At 36.1% G+C, this 23,353-nt stretch overlaps 1 protein-coding gene and 1 non-coding gene across 4 annotated transcripts; both read left to right on the top strand.

Moving 5' to 3' along the window:
• The first annotated feature begins 806 nt into the window (after nucleotides 1–806).
• On the top strand, nucleotides 807–15,916 carry LOC122309991 (zinc finger BED domain-containing protein RICESLEEPER 1-like). Of its 3 annotated transcripts, XR_006242587.1 has the most exons (5): nucleotides 2,655–5,162; nucleotides 13,470–13,784; nucleotides 14,990–15,101; nucleotides 15,206–15,530; nucleotides 15,603–15,916. XR_006242587.1 is itself a non-coding variant. In XM_043123849.1 (4 exons), exons 2-4 carry the CDS (start codon nucleotides 14,472–14,474, stop codon nucleotides 15,701–15,703), a joined length of 1,056 nt encoding a protein of 351 aa, XP_042979783.1. In that variant the 5' UTR covers nucleotides 807–5,162; nucleotides 13,470–14,471; the 3' UTR covers nucleotides 15,704–15,916. The 3 variants fall into 3 exon arrangements, 2 of the variants coding, with proteins under 2 accessions (XP_042979783.1, XP_042979781.1); XM_043123849.1 differs by having other exon boundaries at nucleotides 807–5,162; nucleotides 13,470–15,101; XM_043123847.1 differs by having other exon boundaries at nucleotides 807–5,162; nucleotides 13,470–15,101; nucleotides 15,206–15,916.
• Nucleotides 11,182–11,288, top strand: LOC122312054. Its single transcript, XR_006242968.1, has one exon. It is a non-coding gene; the product is annotated as a small nucleolar RNA R71 (small nucleolar RNA).
• Nucleotides 15,917–23,353: the final 7,437 nt, after the last annotated feature.

The following is a 23,353-nucleotide window of genomic DNA, read 5'->3' as shown; positions in this document are numbered from 1 at the left end:
GAGAGGCTGAGCTCCTCCCTCCACAAAACATAATGTAGTGGAGGGACACTTATCATAGTTATAAATGCTAAATGCTTTCCAATGCACATGGGTGGACCTCAACAATCACCCCCTCCATCTAAGTGTGCCATACTAGGATACTACATGTTGCATCCTTCCAATGATTGCATCCCCTTATCGAAATGTTCGTTTGCCATGAAAGATTTTCGCTATCAAATGCGCTCTAAGGCGCCAATGCACCCGTAAGTGCTTAGCAGTGTGAGATATTAATTAAGTCCAAGCAATGTTAGAGCTTGATCCCAGTGACGACTTTTGTCAACATATCTGCTGGATTATCTTCAGTGCCAATCTTTTGAAATAGAATGTCCCATTCTTCCAATATCTCACGTATGAAGTGGAAACGAACATTTATATATTTTGTTCGAAAGTGATACACTTGATTCTTGGTCAAATGAATTGCACTTTGACTGTCACAGTAAATGGTAACCTCTTGCTGCTTAAAACCCAAGTTTGTTACCAATCTCTGTAACCAAATAGCTTCTTTCACGGCTTCTGTTACAGTCATGTATTCAGCCTCAGTGGATGATAGTGCAATTATAGACTGCAAAGTTGATCGTCAACTAACTAGTCCTCTAGCCATAGTGAACACATATCTAGTTGTTGATCAGCGTTTGTCAAGATCACCTGTATAGTCTGAGTCAACATATCCAGTTACTAGACTATCTTCACTCTTCTTGAACTTCAAACCAATATCTACGGTCTCTAAAATATACCGTAGAATCCACTTAGCCGCATGCCAATGAGTCTTTCCAGGATTATGCATATAGCGACTAACTAAGCTAACAGCCTGGGAGATATCATGTCGTGTACACACCATGACATACATTAAGCTTCCAACAATACTTGCATATGAGACATTCCTCATGTAGTCTCGCTCTTCATCATCTTAGGAGACTGTAATGCACTGGGCTTGAAATATGGGGCCATAAGAGTACTCACCGGCTTTGTCTTCGAGTCGATGTTGAAGCATTGCAGTATTCTCTTCAGATACTGCTTATGAGTAAGGTGAACTGTATCTTTCACCCTATCTCTATTGATCTACATTTCCAATATTCTCCGTACTTTTTACAGATCTTTCATTTTAAACTCATGACTCAACTGAGTTTTTAAACGACTTATCTCCCCCTTGCTTTTACATGCAATTAACATATCATCTACATATAAAAACAAATAAATGAAAGATCCATTTGCAAGTTTTCTGAAATACACAGTGATTGTATTGGCAACGAGTGTATTTCAGGTCCATCATAAAGCGGTTGAAACGCTTGTACCATTGCTGATGTGATTGCTTCAAGCCATAGAGAGACTTCTTCAGATTGCAGACTCAATTTTCTTTTCCAGCTTCTTTAAAACCTTTTGGTTGAGACAGATAAATCTCCTCTTCTAGATCACCATGTAAGAAAGCTGTTTTCATATCAAGGTATATTAACTCAAGATTATATTGTGCAACCAAAACTAGCAATATCCAAATGGATGAATGCTTCACAACTAGAGAGAATACTTCACTGTAGTCAATTCCCTCTGTCTGAGCGTAGTCCTTGGCTACCAACCTAGCTTTGTATCGCACTCCATTTTTAGCAGCTTGATCATCTTTCTGATTAAAGATCCACTTACAACCAGTTGTCTTATTTCCTTTTGGAAGCGGCACTAGCTCCCAAGTTTAGTTTTGGTGAAGAGACTGTATCTCTTCATTCATTGCCTTTGTCCATTCGACTTGTTCACTGGACTGTGTGGCTGCTCTGTAAGTGGTTGGGATCTCATCCCCTTCAGCTGGTAGTGCATATATCACGTAGTCTGCAAAACGTGTCGGTACATGTTTCTCTCGTCTCGGCTTGTTGGTTGCTATTGATTCGGGTTGACATGGAGGTATTGTGACTGGACTATCAATCTTATTTTGTCCATGCTTTCCCGAATTCTTTAAAGTAATAAACTGCACATTCTGCGAATCATCTGATGTTTCACCATCATTGCTGCCTTCATTGGAATTTTTATGCTTATGTGACTTAAGCATCTCAGATTCGTTGAATGTAACATCTCTACTGATAATTATCTTTTAGACTCTATGCATCAGAGTCTATACCCTTTTACACCAGTACTAAACCTTAAAAATTTTGCTTTCTTGACTTTAGGATCAAGCTTACTTTCTTTAGTATGATAATAAGCAGGAAATTCGAAAACGTGTAAAGAGCCATAATCAGTAGCATGTGTACCTCTCCACATTTCAGTGGGTGTCTTCCTGTCATTGTCAGCTGAGGGTAGTCGGTTGATGAGGTGATAGGCATATGTCATATCTTCAGCCCAAAACTGTTTATTGAATTCAGCATCCAGTAACATACATCGTACTTTCTCTAATAAAGTACGATTCATCCGTTCTGCCACGGTGTACCTCGTACCGTGAAGTGTCTAACAATTCCCTCTCTCCAGCATATTTCCATGAAGGGGTCTGAAGTGTACTCACCTCCATTATCAGATCTAAGCCGCTTGATTTTTCTATCGGTCTGAGTCTCAATCATTTTCTTCCAATCAAGGAAGATTTTCAGCACTTCATCTTTATTCTTCATCGTATATACCCACACACAACGAGAATAATCATCCACAAAAGTTATAAACCAATGCTTACCTCCCAAAGATACATTTTGGGTAGGTCCCCAAACATCGGAGTGTACGTAGTTAAGTATCCCCTGTGTATTGTGTATAGCGGTTCCAAACTTGATCCGCTTCTACTTCCCCAATACACAGTACTCACAGAAAGATAGTTTACCAGTCTTAGCACCTTTGAGTAAGCTTTACTTCACTAGTATTTGCAAAGTTTTTTCTCCAGCGTGTCCTATACACATGTGCCAAAGACTGGTGGTGTCGGCATCAGTCTCATCTATCTTCTCACAGCATGTGGAAGCTCTTCCATCAACAGTACTTCCTTGTAAGAAGTATAAGTTTTCTCGTCTCAAACCCTTTATAGACACCTGAACTCCCATTAGTACTTTGAGAGTTCCATCTTTAATGGTGATTTCGAGTCCCTTTGAATCCAGAGATCCCAGTGAGATGAGATTCTTCCGCAAATCCGAAATGTACCAAACTTCTGTCAGAGTCTTGATGTTGCCATCGTGTAGTTTTAATCGAATGTTACCTATTCCCTGAATCTTACAGGCATTGTCATTGCCCATAAGTATTGCTCCACCCTCAATCTTTGTGAAATCAGTAAACAGTCCCAATTGGGACACATGTGATAGGTACATCCGGAATCTATAATCCATTCATCTGAATGACAAATGAATGATAAAATTGTCAAGGAAAAATCTGAATCGTCATCTTTGTCCACGACATTGGCTGTGGTGGGTTGATTCTACTATTGTCCTTTCAGCTTGAGACAATCTTTCTTCCAGTGTCCTTTGTTGTGATAAAAGGAACACTTGTCTCTGGCGAGTTTTCTACCAACTGATGAACCACGTGATGTGGCCCGGGTTTTCGATTGAAAACTTTTCTTCTTTCCAGGCTACCTTGACTGTGGTCTCTCTCTTGCTGCTAACGCTTTACTTGATGTATCTAGCTGTACCTGCTTATCTTTTCTATGGTACTCATTGCTAATTAAAGAACTAGATAAATCATCAAAACTAATTTTTTCCTTCCCATACAGTAGTGTAGTAATTAAATGTTCATATGTATCAGGCAAGGAATTTAACAAAAGTAAAGTTTTATCTTCATCTTGGATTTCAACATCCAAGTTTAATAAATTAGCAAGAATTTGATTGTAACTATTCAGATGTTCAGACATAGATATACCTTTATGAAACTGGAATCTGAAGAGTTTGTTTTCTTTTTTTTTTTAGTGCAAACGGCTCTCAATGCTCTTCTTCATAAATTTATCTTCTAATTTCTGCAAAAGTTCCCTAGCACTTGTCTCTCTCATGACAAAATACTTCTGTTCTTTGGTAAGGCATAACCGGATTGTACTACAAGCTTGAGTATTAAGCTTCCTCCAACATTTTCAGTCATATCATTTGGTCTTTCTTCCAGCGCAATATCCAACTCTTGTTGGATCAAAACGTCCATAACCTCACATTGCCACATGCCGAAGTTGTTGGTTCCATCGAACTTCTCAACTTCAAATTTGTCATTTGAAACTGTGGACCTATGTCCAGAGCTACTGGGATTTCTAGCGTTCCTATCTCTTCCAGAACCTTCCATATGAATTTAGAAAAATTTTGACAAAAAATTTTAAAATTCTAACCATACGAATGAGTCCAAAATGATTCAAATAGTTAGAAAGCACTATTTGATTATTGAAATCGGACTCCAAATGGCTTAGATTAAGCCCAACAAGGTTTTGAAATACAGACGGTGCAGATCACTTGGCGCGTGAGATACACGCGCTGATAGGGGTGGTAATTTGTGATACGACCCGTTAACCCAACACGAACACAACACGATAAAAGCGGGTTTGAGTTTAATCTTATCGGGTTCGGGTCAAAACGGGTTGACCCATTAAGACACGATTGCTTAACGGGTCACTAACGGGTCAACCCGTTTTAACCCGTTAAGACCCGTTAAAAAAATAAATTTACTTATCTATCCTTAGATCCCTTCTATCTAAAAAAAAAAGAAAAAAAAAGCCCTAATCCTTAATACACTAACACGGTACCTTAGACTTAGCGCCGCACGGTCTCAAATTTCAATTTCATCTTAGCGCTGCACAGTCTGCACACTGCACAGTCCTCGACTCCTCAGACTTAGAAAGGGGATGATGGGGATCTTAGGTTTCTGAGGGAAAAAAATTCTGGGGGAGATTGGAGAAGCAATTCTGGTGCACAACTGGGCTTCGGTGGTGTTTGTGTTGCACGGATTGGCTGGTGCACAGCTCAGTGTGACAGTGCGCAGCTGGGAGTCGGTCATCCCGTCTGGAGTCCAGCCATCCAGGTATCTTCGATTCTTCAACGGCGCAGCAGCAGCAGCAGCGGCACAACCTTGGCCTCTTCTCACGCCACCCCCATCTTCGTCTTCAACCCACGCAGCAGCGGTCCACGGCCACACCTAGTGGCACACGGCGGCCGGCGCCACGCCCACTTCTCAAGCCCACGGCCACATCCAGTTTCAAACTTTTAAAGGTAAATTTTTCAGTTCCGGATTTTTTTTTTCTCTAGTTTTTCAGATCTCTAGTTTTTTTTTCTCTAGTTTTTCAAATCTCTAATTTTTTTTTTCTTTAGTTTTTCAGATCTCTAGTTTTTTTCTCTAGTTTGAGCTAAGATCTCTAGTTTTTTGCTGAGTATTGTTGCTGAGTTTGCTGAGTATTGTTGCTGAGTTTGGTTAGTTTTATTTGGTTGGTTTCATGTGCATGTTTATTGCTGAGTATTGTTGCTGAGTTTGGTTAGTTTTATTTGGTTAGTTTCATGTGCATGTTTATTAAGAAATTGAATCTATGATTTTATTATGTTGGACAGTCCAATTTGGTGTGAGAACCTCAACATACATAATTTATTTTTAGAAAAATATCGTTGAAACCAGTTTGGATACACAGTTCGATATACACAGTTCGGGATTTAGGGACTTCCTGTTGAAACTAGAGCTTCTTCGAGCCATTGTGGATTCGGGATTTGAACATCCATCAGAAGGCAAGTTATAACCTATTTTTTCTTTATATATCTCAGTACTTCAACAATATGCTTGCTGAATTGTTGAAATTTGGAAGTTCCAACATTTTTTTGAGGAGAAATGGGATACTTGTTGATTTTAAAATCTCATAAATTTTCTTCAAATTTGGCTTTGCTTTTCTAGTCTTGCACTCATTTTATGTTTCATTTTGTTGGTTTCTTGCCTCCTTTTCTTCTAGTTTGGAAAAAGGTACTACTGAAAAAAATATATCATTTCTCTTCACTGATCTCTCCATGTTCAGTTTGCTCATGTGACATGATAAGGGAATTATATATGAATATATAAGAAAATTTTTTGAATCTTAATTTCTTCATATTTTTTTTTCCTTTTGCTATTTTCCAAATTCCATCATCTTTGATTCTTTTCATCAGTTCTAACAAAAGCATACAGAATAGAGGACCGAATTAGTGATAAAATGGTGGATCTTTTCACCCATATATGCAGTAGTACTAGACATCATAGACATGTCAACAAGTTATATAGCTAGCCAAAGGAATTTTCAATGGATGGTATTGAATTGGAATAAAATATAAAGTATTTTGATCACTTCGCAGCTTAGTTTATTTTTCTCTCCTGCAACTTAGTTTTAAAGTCATTTATTTCTCTCTCACTTTTGAGCTTTATGAGTTGACACCCATCACTAAGCTTTGTCTTTCAACTTTTGTAACAGTGCAGAGTACCCTCATTACTACGGCTTGGCCTTTTGTTCTATTGCTAATCAGAGTACACTAGTTGACCGGTGCAAAACTGCAAGTGCACAGTATCGTAGTTTTATAGTAAAGTAATAAGAAGAGTATCGTCCTCAGGGATTGGTACCTTACTCTTGCCAAATACCAAAATTATGCTAATCTCAATTTTATCTAGAGGAATCGCTAAGGTTTTTGTAGTAGCAAATAAAACTAGATCAACTCAAGAGAAATAAGCAAAGAAAGTAAAACTGATGTTTGAAGATCAAATTCAATAGGGAAGAAAACTTCTAGGAAATCGATTTCACCATAATTCTTCACTATGCTTTTCTCATCCAGCTAATTTAACTTAAACCTCTTTTGTCTATTAGCAAATCTCTAATTCATCCAAAAGCCTCTTTCGATAGTCAATTGGAAGTGATTCTAGTTTATCAATTCACACAAGAGTATGCAAATTAAATAATCAAGAACGCAATAAGACCAATGATTTAATTACTACACAGGTTCATACAAGTCTTTCGATCTCTATACTTACCTATGCTGAAATATCCAAGATCTACCCTATGATTCCCTCTTTCGATAGCAAATCACAAGATTAATAATCATCTAATCAATGGCCAGTTAATTAGAAGCATTAAACTCAGAATAAATCAGATAAACAAAGAGAGAATTGCATTAAATTAGCATGGACAAACAAGCATAGTTCAGAATTAGGTTACATCGTTTTCCTAGAAAGAAGAAAATTTAGCTCATACTAGAATTGGAATTCAACATAAACGAATTCACCATAATTGTTCTGAGAAGATGGGAAGAAGAAAATAAACACTGAAAAATCCTCCTTGCAGCCTCAACTGGTCGTCAAAAGCTCAAGGGAACGATTCAACGCCTTTCTCCCGTCCGTGCTCGTGTATGAATCCAACGTACGTGCAATAAATTGGAATTCCGTCTCCAAAACAAATGATTTGAATCCCTCTAGCTATGTTTTTCTCTCCCAAAGAGTGTTCTCCAGTCAAAAACCGCGGCTCTAGAGTGAAGAATGGCCTTTTATATGGTCCCACGGCGGAAAACCTAAAATCTGTCAAAATACGATGTTCGCTCGAGCGGGGTGTCGAGCGCGCGTCGAGCGTTCGACTCTGCCTGATTTCGCTCGAGCGTCCTATCGAGCGCACATCGAGCGTTCGACTCTGCCTGATTTTGCTCGAGCGATAAATGTCTCCGCTCGAGCGATCTTCGTTTTTCAGCAACCCGCTCGAGCTCCCTGTCGAGCGGCAGTCGAGCGTTTGAATCTGCCTGAATTCGCTCGAGCGGCCAAAAGCCTCCGCTCGAGCGAACTTGTAAAATCTGCAATATGAAATTTTGCAAGCCATCAAATACCCCCAAACTTACAACTTTGTTTGTCCTCAAACAAAAAAGAAAAACAAATGATAGTTTAGGCAATATCAACTCGACCCCAAAGAGAAGTATCATCATTCACCAAACTTTTATGAATTTAGATTTCATCTCTAGTATCTTACTCTTTTAACATCAAAGATAGCAAGAAAATCAATCAAAAATTTTGCAATTTGTCAAGCAAGAGTTAGGCGTTTATTTCAACCTAAAGCTAAGACCTTGAGTGGGTGTGTGATATAGTCAATTTAACCTCAAACCACCTGCAAACTCAGATAAAAGTAGAACAACCAAAATCAGAAGAATTCTCTTAAAACTTAACCCCATAAGTCCAATTTTCAGAAATCCTCTCCACTAATGTAGTCAACACCAAAATCAAAGATCAAAAGGTCTTTATTAAGGTTGTAATGATAGGCCACAGGGTGAGGGTTAAGAAAGAACTGGATATGGGAAATTAAATCAAACTGGGAAAATACTTAGTGAAAAGAACATTAAAAGAGAAACTCACATGATTCAAATCATAGCTCTTTCTTGGCAATATGCTCATACTTGTGGCATTAAAATTGCTGTAATCACTGATGTAATACCAACACTTCTCTTAACAAAATTTGAGGTAATTCACATTCCGCTTGGCGACTTCTTTTTCTTTTCTTTTCTTTTTCTTTTTCCTCTTCTTCTCTTTTTTTTTTTTTTTTTTTTTTTTTTTTCAATCACTTCCTTTCTTCTTCTTCTTTTTCTTTGATCAAATAGAGCAAACATAATACGTTTCATCATGTAACCAATTTTCTCTTTTAAATGTAACTCTCCACCAAAGTATTTTCTCAAACTATCAACGGTAGATTCATTGTTTTTCAGGCTTAGAGCGGGCATGGTTTATGTAGTTTAAAGAATCAATAAAGGCTCATGAAGGCTCAAGGGGGTTGACTATGGAAACACACCATGTAATGATGGCATGACATTTAGGACGGCTGGGAAAGCTTTTTGGTTATGCCAAAGAAATGCCTAGATCATTTCTCTAATATTTGGTCTCGACTAGGATTTCGCCTCAAGGACCCATCAACGGATTCTAGAGCAAAGCAAAATCGAACCTCCCACTTTCAATTAATTCAACTTCTTCTCTTCATAAGCAAAATGAAATAAGAGAAAAATGACTATGTGCTCAATTGTGTTCAAGGTCAAAGATTTAAACCAAAGTACCCACAAAACTTCACTTGACATAAAAGAAATTTTTGAAAATTTTTCTCAAAACCATCTTCAATCACAAATTTCAGAGTCATAGAGAATTCAATCTTACTCCAATGCATGCTTGGTAAGAGACTCAAACAACCCATCAACAACCCAAGACTTAGAAAACAAGAGGATCAAATGATTATAGGAGTTTACACCCCCAAACTTAAACTAAGCAATGTCCTCATTGTGATGCGAAAGTAAAAAGGATTGAAGAAATAAAGGAACTTCCCTGGTTTCATGGTGAACCTTCCGAGGTTTTAAAATTTTCCAGCTCTTTATTCTTGCTAAATAAACCTGCATCAAAAACCAATTTATTAAAACTTAAATAAATAAAGATAATAAAATAAATGAAAGAAATAAAGATAGATCTATGGGTTGCCTCCCATAAGCGCTTGTTTTAAAGTCTACAGCCAGACTTTTCAATCTTCCTCAATCGGGATCTCTAAGAGGAATAAGAGTACAGTTCCTCTCCACTTCATTGCTAAGTGATGTATCCTGCTGCAAGGCTCGTTCTAGGTGACTGGCTGGTGCATCTTCTTTAAAGGGCTTTTCCACACCTTGCTTAATGACATCAACCCGGAAGCAAGTGCTTGGCTCTTCTGGAATTCTCATGGCTTGGTAAATTTTGAACATAACTTCTTCCTTGTTCACTCTCAATGTTAACTCACCCTTTTGAACATCAATCAAAGCTCGTCCCGTGGCCAAGAATGGTCGGCCAAGAATTAGTGGGACTTCTTCATCTTCTTCCATGTCTAACACCACAAAATCAGCAGGGAAGATAAATTTATCCACTTTTACCAATACGTCTTCTATGATTCCACGTGGATACTTGATGGACCGATCCGCTAGTTGCAAAGAAATTGTTGTAGGCTTCATCTCTTCAAGTCCTAATTTCCTGCAAACAGAAAGTGGCATAAGATTAATGCTAGCACCAAGATCACATAAAACTTTATCAAAAAATGAATTTCCAATAGTGCAAGGCAAAGTGAAACTCCCCGGATCTTTCAATTTTTGAGGCAATTTCTTTTGAAGAATAGCACTGCATTCTTCAGAAAGCTTCACTGTTTCAAACTCTTCCAATCTTCTCTTCTTGGAAATGATGTCCTTCAGGAATTTGACATAATTTGGCATTTGTTCCAAGGCATCTGCAAAAGGAATATTAATGTGAATTTTCTTAAAAATATCCAAAAACTTAGAAAATTGCTTATCTAGTTTTTGCTTTTGAAAACGCTGAGGGTAAGGAAGTGGAGGAGCAAGAATAGGAGGATTGTCAGGAAATGAAATTGTAGGAGCAAAGTCGGTCTCCTCTAGTGTATCATTGACAATCTCATCTTCTTCTACTTTATTCTTGCTTTGGCCAATGTTCACAGCTGTAGGGGTGGACTTGCTCTCCTTCAATGGTGACCTCTCTATTTCTTTTCCACTCCTAAGTGTGATGGCCTTGCATTGTTCCTTTGGATTCACTTCAGTGTTGCTGGGAAAAGCTCCTCTTTGTTGGGCATTGATGGTAGTGGCTAGTTGCCCAATTTGCACTTCAATATTCTTTATAGCAGCTCCCATATTGCTACAATGAGTCTCAATGTTGTCCAACCGTGAATCAGTCTTTTTAAACCTTGCATTGGTCTCCTGAACAAAGGAAACCATGGCATCCTCAAGTGACATCTTCCTCTCGCTTGGTTGGCTATCAAATCCTGGAGGATGTTGAGGTTGCAACACATTCTTGGTATTTCCATATGACAAGTTCTCATGATTTCTAAGCCCTGGATGATAGTAATTTGGCATAGGATTACCACGATAATTGTAGTTCCGATTGTTGACATATTGAACTTGCTCTTGACTCGCCTCATTGCTTGGAACTATCATACTTGTAGATGCTACATATTCTGTACTTTGTGGTATCCTTTGAGTTGTCAAGGCTGAAATCTGATGAGATAGAGTAGCTACTTGAGCGGAAAGAGCTGCTATCGGCTCCAAGTCATGAATTCCAGCAACCTTCTTAGCCAAAGTCCTCTCAGTTGGCCATTGATAGTTGTTTGAGGCCATTTCTTCCAAAAGTGCAGTAGCACCTTCAGCTGTCTTCGACATCAAAGTTCCACCAGAAGCAGCATCAACTATAGTTCGAGTTTGCCCATTTAACCCATTGTAGAACATCTGAACTTGCAACCAATCTGGCAATCCATGTTGTGGGCAACGTCGAACCAAGTCCTTATACCTTTCCCATGCTTCATAGAGTGACTCAAAATCATTTTGCTTGAACTGGCCAATCTCACTCCTGAGTTGGGCTGTTTTGGCAGGAGGAAAAAATTTAGCAAGAAACCTCTCAGCCATGTCCTGCCAACTAACAATGCTTCCCGGTTGTAGAGATTGTAGCCAACCTCTAGCCTTGTCCCTCAAAGAGAAGGGAAACAATCTCAGTCTAATGGTGTCTTCAGTAACACCATTGATCTTCACAGTATCACAAATCTCCAAGAACATAGCCAGGTGAATATTGGGATCATCAAGTGGTGATCCACTGAATTGAGCCTGCTGCACCATGCTAATCAAAGCTGGTTTGAGCTCAAAGTTGTTGGCATTGATTGGCTGGCGCATTATGCTCGAGTAATTTCCATTCACAACTGGCCGCACATAGTCCTTCAAGGTGCGTGGTAGTACCTCACGATCTTCTTCAGCCATAGCTAGTATCTTATTTCTTCTTAGTGATCTAAGAGTTCTTTCAATCTCCGGATCAACAGGAATAATATCACGAGATCTAGCACGGCGCATCCAACGTCAAAAACACACCTGTAGAACAAATTAAAACAAAATTCTAAATTAAAACCAAGATTACTTTGTATCGATATTGACGAAAAGAATAAGAATAAACCAATCCCCGGCAACGGCGCCAAAAACTTGACCGGTGCAAAACTGCAAGTGCACAGTATCGTAGTTTTATAGTAAAGTAATAAGAAGAGTATCGTCCTCAGGGATTGGTACCTTACTCTTGCCAAATACCAAAATTATGCTAATCTCAATTTTATCTAGAGGAATCGCTAAGGTTTTTGTAGTAGCAAATAAAACTAGATCAACTCAAGAGAAATAAGCAAAGAAAGTAAAACTGATGTTTGAAGATCAAATTCAATAGGGAAGAAAACTTCTAGGAAATCGATTTCACCATAATTCTTCACTATGCTTTTCTCATCCAGCTAATTTAACTTAAACCTCTTTTGTCTATTAGCAAATCTCTAATTCATCCAAAAGCCTCTTTCGATAGTCAATTGGAAGTGATTCTAGTTTATCAATTCACACAAGAGTATGCAAATTAAATAATCAAGAACGCAATAAGACCAATGATTTAATTACTACACAGGTTCATACAAGTCTTTCGATCTCTATACTTACCTATGCTGAAATATCCAAGATCTACCCTATGATTCCCTCTTTCGATAGCAAATCACAAGATTAATAATCATCTAATCAATGGCCAGTTAATTAGAAGCATTAAACTCAGAATAAATCAGATAAACAAAGAGAGAATTGCATTAAATTAGCATGGACAAACAAGCATAGTTCAGAATTAGGTTACATCGTTTTCCTAGAAAGAAGAAAATTTAGCTCATACTAGAATTGGAATTCAACATAAACGAATTCACCATAATTGTTCTGAGAAGATGGGAAGAAGAAAATAAACACTGAAAAATCCTCCTTGCAGCCTCAACTGGTCGTCAAAAGCTCAAGGGAACGATTCAACGCCTTTCTCCCGTCCGTGCTCGTGTATGAATCCAACGTACGTGCAATAAATTGGAATTCCGTCTCCAAAACAAATGATTTGAATCCCTCTAGCTATGTTTTTCTCTCCCAAAGAGTGTTCTCCAGTCAAAAACCGCGGCTCTAGAGTGAAGAATGGCCTTTTATATGGTCCCACGGCGGAAAACCTAAAATCTGTCAAAATACGATGTTCGCTCGAGCGGGGTGTCGAGCGCGCGTCGAGCGTTCGACTCTGCCTGATTTCGCTCGAGCGTCCTATCGAGCGCACATCGAGCGTTCGACTCTGCCTGATTTTGCTCGAGCGATAAATGTCTCCGCTCGAGCGATCTTCGTTTTTCAGCAACCCGCTCGAGCTCCCTGTCGAGCGGCAGTCGAGCGTTTGAATCTGCCTGAATTCGCTCGAGCGGCCAAAAGCCTCCGCTCGAGCGAACTTGTAAAATCTGCAATATGAAATTTTGCAAGCCATCACTAGTACTGAAAAATAAAAACTTAATAAAACCTAAAGGGATACTTATCTCAATAACTCAAATAATGTGTCTTTTCCAAACTCCAAATTCAAGAGAGGCCAATGCCATCCTCTTGCAATCATTTTTTTGGGGTTTTTTTATTTTATTATTTTTTTTCCTTCTTTAAGTTTTGAGTAAATACTAAATAGTAAATACTAACAGCTGCTCTTTTTGATATTGATTTTTATTGTTGTATTTTTTTAAATGTTAGATGAGTGAGACAGCAGGGGGAAATGACGATTTGATTGACTTGGAAGGGATGGACTCGGAAAGTTTCGCAAATGAAGATGCTAAAACAAAACGAAGGAAAAGGTCAAATGTGTGGAGTTTCTTTGAGATGGTTCCCGATTTTGATAAAGTTGGTGATTGTAAGGCACGAGCAAAGTGCAAGATGTGTGGAGCTACTTACTTGGCAGCGAGTAAATATGGAACTGGAAATTTGAAGCGTCGCATTGATACATGCCCTAGAAGAAATACAAGAGATATTGGTCAGTTGATGTTGGGGCAAAATAGTGGAGGAATTTCGGTAAGCACTTCTAAATTTGATCATGTGCAATATAGACAACTTTTGGTAGAAGCTATTGTGAAGCATGATTTGCCTTTCCGATTTGTTGAATATTCGGGGGTGAGAACTTTTATGCAATATGTGCGTCCAGATATTCCAATTATTTCTAGAAATACTACTAAGGCTGATTTGATTAAGATTTATCATCGGGAAAAAAAAAGGATTGAATACATGTTGAGTAATGCTCCTGGTAGAATTTGTCTGACATTTGACTTGTGGACTTGTCTGAGCACTGATGGTTATATGTGTGTTACAGCGCATTTTCTGGATAAGAAATAAGATCTAAAGAAAAGGGTTTTAAATTTTTCTTTTATGCCACCACCACATAATGGCATATCTTTGTCTGAGAAAATTTATAATTTGCTATGTGAGTGGGGAATTTAAGACAAGATTTTTGCATTAACTTTAGACAATGCTTCTTCAAATGATGTGTCGGTAGAGTTGTTAAGAACTCAGCTGAATATTAAGAGAGCCCTTGTTTGTGATGGTGAATTTTTTCATCTTCGTTGTTGTTGTCATATTCTCAATTTGGTTGTACAAGATGGGTTGAAAGCAATTGATTGTGCTATTCAAAAAGTTCGTGACAGTATCAAGTATGTCAAGGGATCACAATCAAGGAAACAAAAATTTTTAGATTCAATAAAACAGATGTCTTTGGATGGTAAGAAGGGGTTGAGACATGATGTCCCTACTAGATGGAATTCAACTTTTTTTATGCTTGAGAGTGCTATTTTCTATCGTCGTGCCTTTTGTCATTTGGAATTAACTGATTCCAATTTTAAACACTGTCTATCAACATCTGAGTGGGAAAAAGTAGAGAAGATTAACACTTTTTTGGGAGCTTTTTATGATTCCACTTGTGAGTTTTCTGGAACCAAATACCCTACAGCCAATTTGTACTTTCCAGCAGTGTTTATGATTTATTTGACATTAAAACGACACTCTGAAAATGAAGATGACTACATGAGGAATATGTCTTGTCAAATGCTTGCGAAGTTTGAGAAATATTGGTCTGAATTCAATGTGCTATTGGCAATAGTAGTTATATTGGATCCTCGATACAAGCTTCATTTTGTTGACTTTTCTTATACGAAACTTTATGGAAATGGTTCCTTGGAGTTTTTAAATGTTCGTACCAAAATGACATCTCTTTTTATGGAATATAGTTCTTCTAGTGCTCCCACAAGTTCTACCACGACTTTTGAAAGAAGTTCTAGTAGAACGGAAAGTGAATCTTCTTCTGGTAGATGGAATAGAGTCAATACACAAGTATTTCAGGTAAATTCAAATAATATTTATTTGTTTAATGATTTATATTATATTGTTTTATTATTTTATATAACATATTCTCAATAGGACTTTTTTATTTTTATTTGGTATAGGAATTTGATTCATTTGGAAGTAATGAATTTGCTGCCCATATGCAAAAAAGTCAGTTGAAGCTGTATTTGGATGAACCTAGCACATATAGAAATGCGAAAATTGATATTCTTTCCTTTTGGAAAGGAAATGAATTTCGTTATCCTGATCTTGCTTGTATGGCTCGTGATATTTTGAGTGTTCCAGTTTCCACAGTTGCATCTGAATCTACTTTTAGTGTTGGTGGGCGTATTATTGATCAGTTCATGAGTGCATTGAAACCAGATATTGTTGAAGCATTAGTCTGTACAAGAGATTGGTTATACGGCGAAGAAGCCGAAGTCGAGGGTAACATTATTATTATTAATTTATTAAATTCTATCTTAATTCTTTTACTAATGTCATTTTTTTGTTTCATAGGAACACAAGAAATGAACGAGTTAACTGAAAATATAATGGAGTTGGAGAAAAATACCAATGAGGACACCACACTTCCTTCAGTCCCTTCTGTGGGTTCATAATTTATTTATATTGGTGTGTGTATCATCTTATTTGGAATTGTAATATTAATATTTGCAATGTGTGTTTGACATATTTGGTACCCTTGGATGTAATGTAACAAGAATAGTTAGACTTGTGTAGGACCATAGGTGTTCTAATTATGCACTGCAGCACTATTAGTTTGTTATTTTGTTGGGACTTTAATTTTGATATATTTATTATTTGGATTGTAATTTGTAGTCGTAGTTAGTTTTATATTTTTTTTAGAGACATTGTGATTTTAATATTTATATAAAATTAATCAGGTTAAACAGATTAATGGGTCGTGTTCGTGTCTACGGGTTAAACGGGTCATAACGTGTCGTGTTAACCTTTTCTTAAAATTCATTAACGGGTCGTGTCGTGTCGTGTTAATTTTTTTTAAAATCCATGTGCGGGTCATAACGGGTTGTGTCGTGTCAACCCGTTATCTTAATGGGTCGTGTTAGGGTTTAGAATTTTGACACGAAACCCTTAACGGGTCGTGTTCGGGTTGACCCATTAGCTGTAATACACATGTCTCGACACGACACGAACACGACCCGTTAACACGATTTGACACCCCTACGCGCTGAGCAGGGCGGCTGGGGGCTCGTGAAATACACGCGCAACAGCTTCTTGTGTGCGTGGGGGAGCGAGAGCGCATGTTGGACACGCGTAAAGAGCTCTTAGGGCGCGTGGGGGCACGTGGGGAAGTATAATTCACGCGTCTTCAACCTCCGATGCGCGTGGTGGAGCGTGTGGTTCAATCGTCTTCTTCCTCTGGCTACGACTGAGGCACGTGAAGGCTAATCTCCTACTTTTGGAGGCGCGTGAGGGCTCTTCCGGTGTTCATTTTCGATGTCGTTTGCGGCAACGGATCCGTCTTGACGAGAGGAAAGTTGTGGTGTGATCAAAAGTTGATTTCTATCAACTGAAAATTTTTGGGTAGCACGAACCGAAGCTCTAATACCAATTTTTGTGCCCAGAGTCGTCTAAAAATCAAACACAAAATAGATAGAGACAATATTTAAGTAGTTCGGCAACTTGTTTACGTCCACTGGAGTGGAAACTTGCTATTCAATGTGTTTGTACACTATTACAAATACTCTCTCAAAACAACTCTCTATCTCAAATAGCACTACAAACTCACACTCTTAGAGCTCCTATTGTTGGATGATCTTTGCTTTAGCTATCCTCTCCTATTTATAGGAGAAGTTGCGCTCTTTTCTTCACAAAACATAATGTAGTGGAGGGACACTTATCATAGCTAGAGATACTAAATGATTTTCAATATATATGAGTGGACCTCAACACATGGGTGGACATCAACACATGAGTAGATCTCAACATCTCTATCATCTAGTAATGATAAATATATCACGTCTTATCTAATAAAATAAAAATAAAATAAAAGTATGTTATATATCATTACTCTTTCATTTTACTTACCCAATTATCAATTATAACCCTTTTCAATTTTGCTTGAACTAGTCAGATGGTTATGGTCCAGTTCGTACTTGTTCGGGTCCCAACGAGTCAACTATGCATCCTTGGAGAATAATTTTTACATCAGTGTACGGGCTCATGGGCCGCAAGCCCGGGCCGGCCTTTCTGAATAAAGGTTCAAAATTTATGAACCCAATTTATTACATTGTTATAAACTTTCTTTAATTTCTCTATTTTTAAAATAAATCTCAAAGTTTATATTAATAATAAATATAATATATAATTATTTTAAGAATATTTCCAACAATTTTACAGCATACAGAGCGATGGCGAACTGATGACCTTCTTAAATCTAAAGGGATAACGTATTTGCTGCCTTCCTGGCTGGGATAATGCTGAAGATGAGGACATATATAGTTTCGATTGTGGAAAGCTAGCTTACCATTCATGCTCCATTTTTCTTTCACAACATTAATTTCTAGTGATCATCAACGAGCACAGTTGCCCTACTTGAAAGGATCGAGCTGATCATAAAGGAGTTATTGTAAAGCTAGCTGTGTCATTATCCAAAAATCTTGAAAGTTTTGGGGTTTAAATTTAATTAGAAGTGTTATAGGGTACTGTGCAAACTATGGCAGTGCCTTTAAAAGAAAAAGTATATACTTGAGCTCACTATGAAAAAATGAATTTTTTTCGTGTTGTCGTATCTCTCACCTTTTTCCAAAAAAGATTATACCAAACTTACCCACCCAAAATATATTCTATATTATAAATCGTTTTCCTCCCACTAGCTAATTGATATATATATATATATATATACACACTAGGAAACATAATGTCCTTTGGACGTTTGCCTAGTGGGGATTATAAATTTGGGTGTTAATCAAAGAAAATGATGAAAATAAAAAATTATATAACCTTTGACATTTGTTGGACCAAAAAATCATAAGTGTTAAATGCTGTGGAGATATGCAATAGAAATTTAAAGTATTCTGGTTAGACAACCTGTTATATCGTTTTGTAGAGTATGACAAGTACTACTACAATATTGGTATATAAATTTTTATAGATATCCATTTGAGTTTTTTTTTTTAAATACGTAAAATTTTTTTTAAAAAACTCAACACTGGAAATATATATAATGGCACAAACCATAATACATTTTGACACTTCTAACTATCTCCAATAATAAAAAATACACTTTTGATACAATAGTAAATAATAACACTAACTATGTAGTTAGACTAAAACCTATACGATTAATGGATTCGTGAAAACTTATGGAGTTTTCACAAGGTTCCTAAAGGTAATAGAAATTTCACAATTGAATTTCTAGCGGGCTGTTACAATCTCCCCTCCTAAAAAAAAGATTTCGTCCTCGAAATCGAAGTAAGTAAGAAATAACAAATTAAGGAATAGGTATTGCTTACCAACCTGTTGTCTATTCCGTATATATCTACCTTTGAGATTATGTCATTTTTTTAACTCTCTTACTTTAACCAACAATTATATTATACTTCTTTCCACAAGGTTGGCCAAGTTGTATCGACATACTCTCCAAACCTAAACTTCAAGTAAATAATCTTCCAAAACTCTTTCTTAGAAAAACATAGGCAGTATTCTTTAAGTGTTATTGTAATACCATAGTTAGTAGAGAATTCATCAAAATTAAGCCGTTAACCTCTCTCTCTCTCTCTCTCTCTCTCTCTCTCTCTCTCTCTCTCTCTCTTTTTAACAAAAGCGGTAGCCCTCTGTTTTAGACCAAACAACTTTGATTCGTAGGATTTTTACAGGTCTTCTGTAGCTGTCAGGCGCCGCATAGCTATGACACTACATTGTTCTTCTGTAGGTGTCAGGCGCCGCAGCTATGATACTACATTGTTCTTCTGTAGCTGTCAGGCGTCATAGCTATGATACTACATCGCTCTTGTCTCTTGTAGAGAAATGCTTCACGAGAGATGATTCGTCATAATTTTCTCTATAAAAGAATTATTCAGTTCATCGTCTTTTACATCTCATCTTCTCCACTTTTCTGAAATCAGTCTGCATTCTTATTCTGCAATCTCTTTCTGCTTTCTCATTTTGCAATGACTCAGAAATCTTCTCATTACCAATATATGAGGTATTCTGCACCTCGTTCACCAGTTGTTTCTGCTTCTTCCGTAGGTGCTATAATGCAATCCAATAATGATCTGACTAATAAGTCAGATAATGAAATTATCTACGAGCTTGTGAATCTCGGCACCCGATACTCATCAACCATTGTCGCATATTCTCAGCGACTACAATCCAGGACTAGTGGGGTTGACAAACTCCACGAGAATATTTCTATCCTTCAGCGGCTTCTTCTGGAGTCCAACATGAAGATAGAAGCACTAAAGTGAGATAATAGAGATTTAAAATCTTTGCTTAAATCTTCTTTTTGAGTGGCTATTCCTTTAGATAGGAAAGGTATGCAGATTTTTGAAGAGCAAGAGCGTTTAAAGATTGAGGCAAAAAGCCTCAAATTTCTGTAATTTTGCTTCGAGATAAAAAAATAATATTTAACAAATATTCATATTTGTGTTTTTATCTTCTGGTAGATGTTTTATGTGCTCCATTTTTTTTCTTTCAGGGATTTTCATATATATGACATGATCCAATGACTCATATAAATATGCATTTAATCATGCATATCCAAACTCTCAGTTAGACCATTGGAAAAGTTAAATATAGGTTAGAAAATAACCACACAAAGCACATTGTGAGTAAACAATTCTAAACTTCTAAATATCCAAAACAATATAATACCAAAACCAAACGTAACTACCATATTGAAATTAATAACCCAACAATAAAATCCAACAAATTCATGGGTCATTACACATCCAATTCCACAAATTCCTTTACATACAAGTTAGTATCCTATTTATGTATATAATTATAACAGAGTTTAAAAGTAAAGAAGCAAACTTAAAGTTTATATACAAGATAGTGTCCCATTTAAATATATAATTATACATATATGAACTATACATACATGTCACTGTTCTATTTAAAGGTATAATAATAAAAGTGATAAGTTTAACAAAAAGATATTTAGAGTATCTATAGCGTAGCTTAATTTATAGATTCGACAGAGAGAACATTGAGCTTGTTCTGTCGTAATTGTCTATATTGATTCATCTCTGCGCGCAAGTGTATAATCCATTCTTTTTCTAAAATTGCACTTGCAATGTTTGCTAAATATGGTAGGTGTTCCTGTAATAATGAAAAAATATAGAACATAATGTAATATGTTTTTTTGAATAAATTTATAAAGAGATTTATTACCTCGCCTGTGTGCTCTAATAGGTGAACTGCTGTAAAATTCAGAATTTCTTCTGCCACCAATCCAAAGGCAACAACTGATATGCATCTTGTGTCATCTTCTATTTCCAAATATACTCGAGAACTATAATTAATGAGAATATCATTATTGCATAATTTTTATAATTATTATTTTATATTTATTATGTAAAAAATGATAATTTAAAGTATTGAAATAAATTTTTTACCGTGGCTGTCCGATGCTCATATTTTTGCAATTGTAACACGAGAACTTTTTATTATAATCATATCCAGTCGCTTTATTGCAGTTGACACAGGACATAAAGTAGAACGGCTGATGCAAATCGAGTAATAAAACTGTGAATGTTGATTTCTGCATTAAAAATGAAAAAATAAATTTCTAATATGAATGTAGCAATAAAGTAAATTTAAATAGAAAGAAATAATTTAGTTTTAAAAAAGAAAGTTATACCGTCATTGCCTGTGTAGAATCTAAAATTTCAGCAATTTCAGAAATTTTTGTTATTGTCTGCATGGCATTGCTTGAACTCGATCCTGTTGATGTATTGAAACCCTTGGCAATGATTTCTTCTAGTAATGCATCATTTTGGGTTGCCCTAAAAAATTATATTAATAATTAAAGCAATGTATGTAGTAAAAAAAAGTTACATTAATAATTAAAACGATGGTTGTAATAAAAAAATAATAATATGTGTTAAAATTATACGATATTATTTTATAATGAATGAAACAATAAATAATTTAGATTTTATAAAATTAATTATTGAAATAATTTTTTAAAAAAGACAATTTACCATGTACGTAACGAAACCGCAGCTGGTAAAAGAGGATCGATGGTAAACACGCTTGTCACTTGTGATGATAAAGATAGACCTGTATTATAAATATGTGTTAGCAAATATATAAATACATGATAAAGAATTAACAAAATTATTATTTTGAATGAAAAGTACATTCAATTTAAAGAGCTTCTAATAGCTCTTTAAATAGCTTCTAATAAACAATTTAAAGAGTCAGCATCATTGTTATATTGAATAAGCATTTCTGTTGGAATTTTGATCATATCTTTAACAGTAATTGGTTCATTACCATTACCAACTTCAATTAAATAACGACAAAAATCAGGATCCAATCTAGATCTCATATTTTCTATTAATTTAATTTTGGTTAAAGAAGACCATAAATGAGAGCGGGCTAAGCTTGCATCAATTTGTTGTTCTTTTGTACTTTTTTGAATTACAGGTAATACTTGACGAAAATCTCCGCCAAAAACAATAACTTTTCCACCGAAAGGAAGGTTTGTATCATTTATATCTTGTAACATCTTATCCACTGCCTCTATAGAATATTTTCCACACATAGGTGCTTTAACAGTCCGCTAGAAATTCAATTGTGAAATTTCTATTAACTTTAAGAATCTAGTGAAAAACCCATAAGTTTTCACGAATCCATTAATCATATAGGTTTTTGTCTAACTACATAGTTAGTGTTATTATTTACTATGGTATCAGAAGTGTGTTTTTGATTATTGGAGATAGTTAGAAGTGTCAAAATGTATTATGGTTTGTGCCATTAGACTCGGAGGGTTATTTAAAGTCTTATGGCGCAATAACATTTTTTCATATTTTCGGTCAAAACGTCTGTTTAAAACTGTAGATATTATTGGATAAAAAGAAATATCTTGAGGTAATTTTCGTGGATATTATTGGGTAAAAATATCTTGAGTTGATTTTTGTAGATATTATTAGGTAAGAGAGTCCTACACTCCACTCTCACTCCGGTAAGAGAGTCCTACACTTAACTCTCACTTCGGGTAAGAGAGTCCTACACTTAACTCTCACTCCAGCCTCATCTCTTCCATATCTTATCCACAAATATCTCCAGCCATCCCTCCCCACGAAATTATCTTCATTTATGCTTTCTATTGAAAGAATACCAAACACTCTCTCTCGGACAGCTTTTAGGAGTTCTTTTGCACACCCATTTCGAAGCTTTTGTAAGTGTTTTATCATAAAGTCTCCTTCATATAAGTTGTTCCTCTTTGAGTCTAGTTTCCGTAGATGTATTTTTTGTATCATTCCATGGTCATTTGGTCAGTCAAAAGTATTTTTAACCATAGAAAGGTCATTCTGGGCGTGAATCTGGAGAGTATGTTATAGTTTGGAGTTTTTGACCAAGCTAATGGATAGATATTGGTCCGAAATTTTTATGGAGTATTGTTAACATGTATATATGTCTATTGGTTGAGGATTTTTGCATGATTAAAGGTTTTGATGAAAGATTTTCTTAGATTTAGAAACTTAGAAACTGGAAGAGGAAAAACAGTTTCTGTTTTGAGAAAGTTTAACTCTTTGGTGGTCTAAACCTATTCTAATGATTTTAATAATTTATTGGAGGATCCTAAGTATCTTATATACATGTTATATTATTATTTTGAAGATATTTGATGTTAGTTTCAAAGATATGAAATTTTATGCAAAGAGATATTCAAATAAGCCAAAGTGTGGATATTCTTGGCTAAATTTATGGTTTGGTTAATTTCTAACCATGTGATCTTGAATTAGAAGCTTATATATGTTTTAGGACATCTTTTTAAACCATGTGATGGTTTGGTTTGAAGATCATATGATTATAAGTCATAGATCAAGAGATTTATCAAAACTAGTTGAGGAAAAAGTTTCTGTTTTTAGACTAAGTGTAAAACCAAAAACTCCAGATGTTATTTTGTGATTTTGATGACTTTAGTTCGATGATTTAAAACATGGTTGATGTTAGGATGATATTATGAATATGTTAGAAGTAAGATTTGATTTTTGAAATTCTTGGAGATGTTTTGATTTAAGGTCAAAACTTGTGATTCAAGTGCTTGGATC

The sequence above is a fragment of the Carya illinoinensis genome, chromosome 5, assembly GCF_018687715.1.
Source record: "Carya illinoinensis cultivar Pawnee chromosome 5, C.illinoinensisPawnee_v1, whole genome shotgun sequence".
NCBI classification, from domain to species: domain Eukaryota; kingdom Viridiplantae; phylum Streptophyta; class Magnoliopsida; order Fagales; family Juglandaceae; genus Carya; species Carya illinoinensis.
Note: the sequence above shows the minus strand (reverse complement) of the source record. Positions and strands in the feature narration are given on the sequence as shown.

Bases quoted from the DNA above. Each gene is read 5' to 3' on its own strand.
- LOC122309991 (XM_043123847.1), top strand. From the start codon at position 14,472: ATGTCTTTGGATGGTAAGAAGGGGTTGAGACATGATGTCCCTACTAGA. The intron at 15,102-15,205 runs GTAAATTCAAAT...TATTTGGTATAG, and splicing joins TCAATACACAAGTATTTCAG to GAATTTGATTCATTTGGAAG.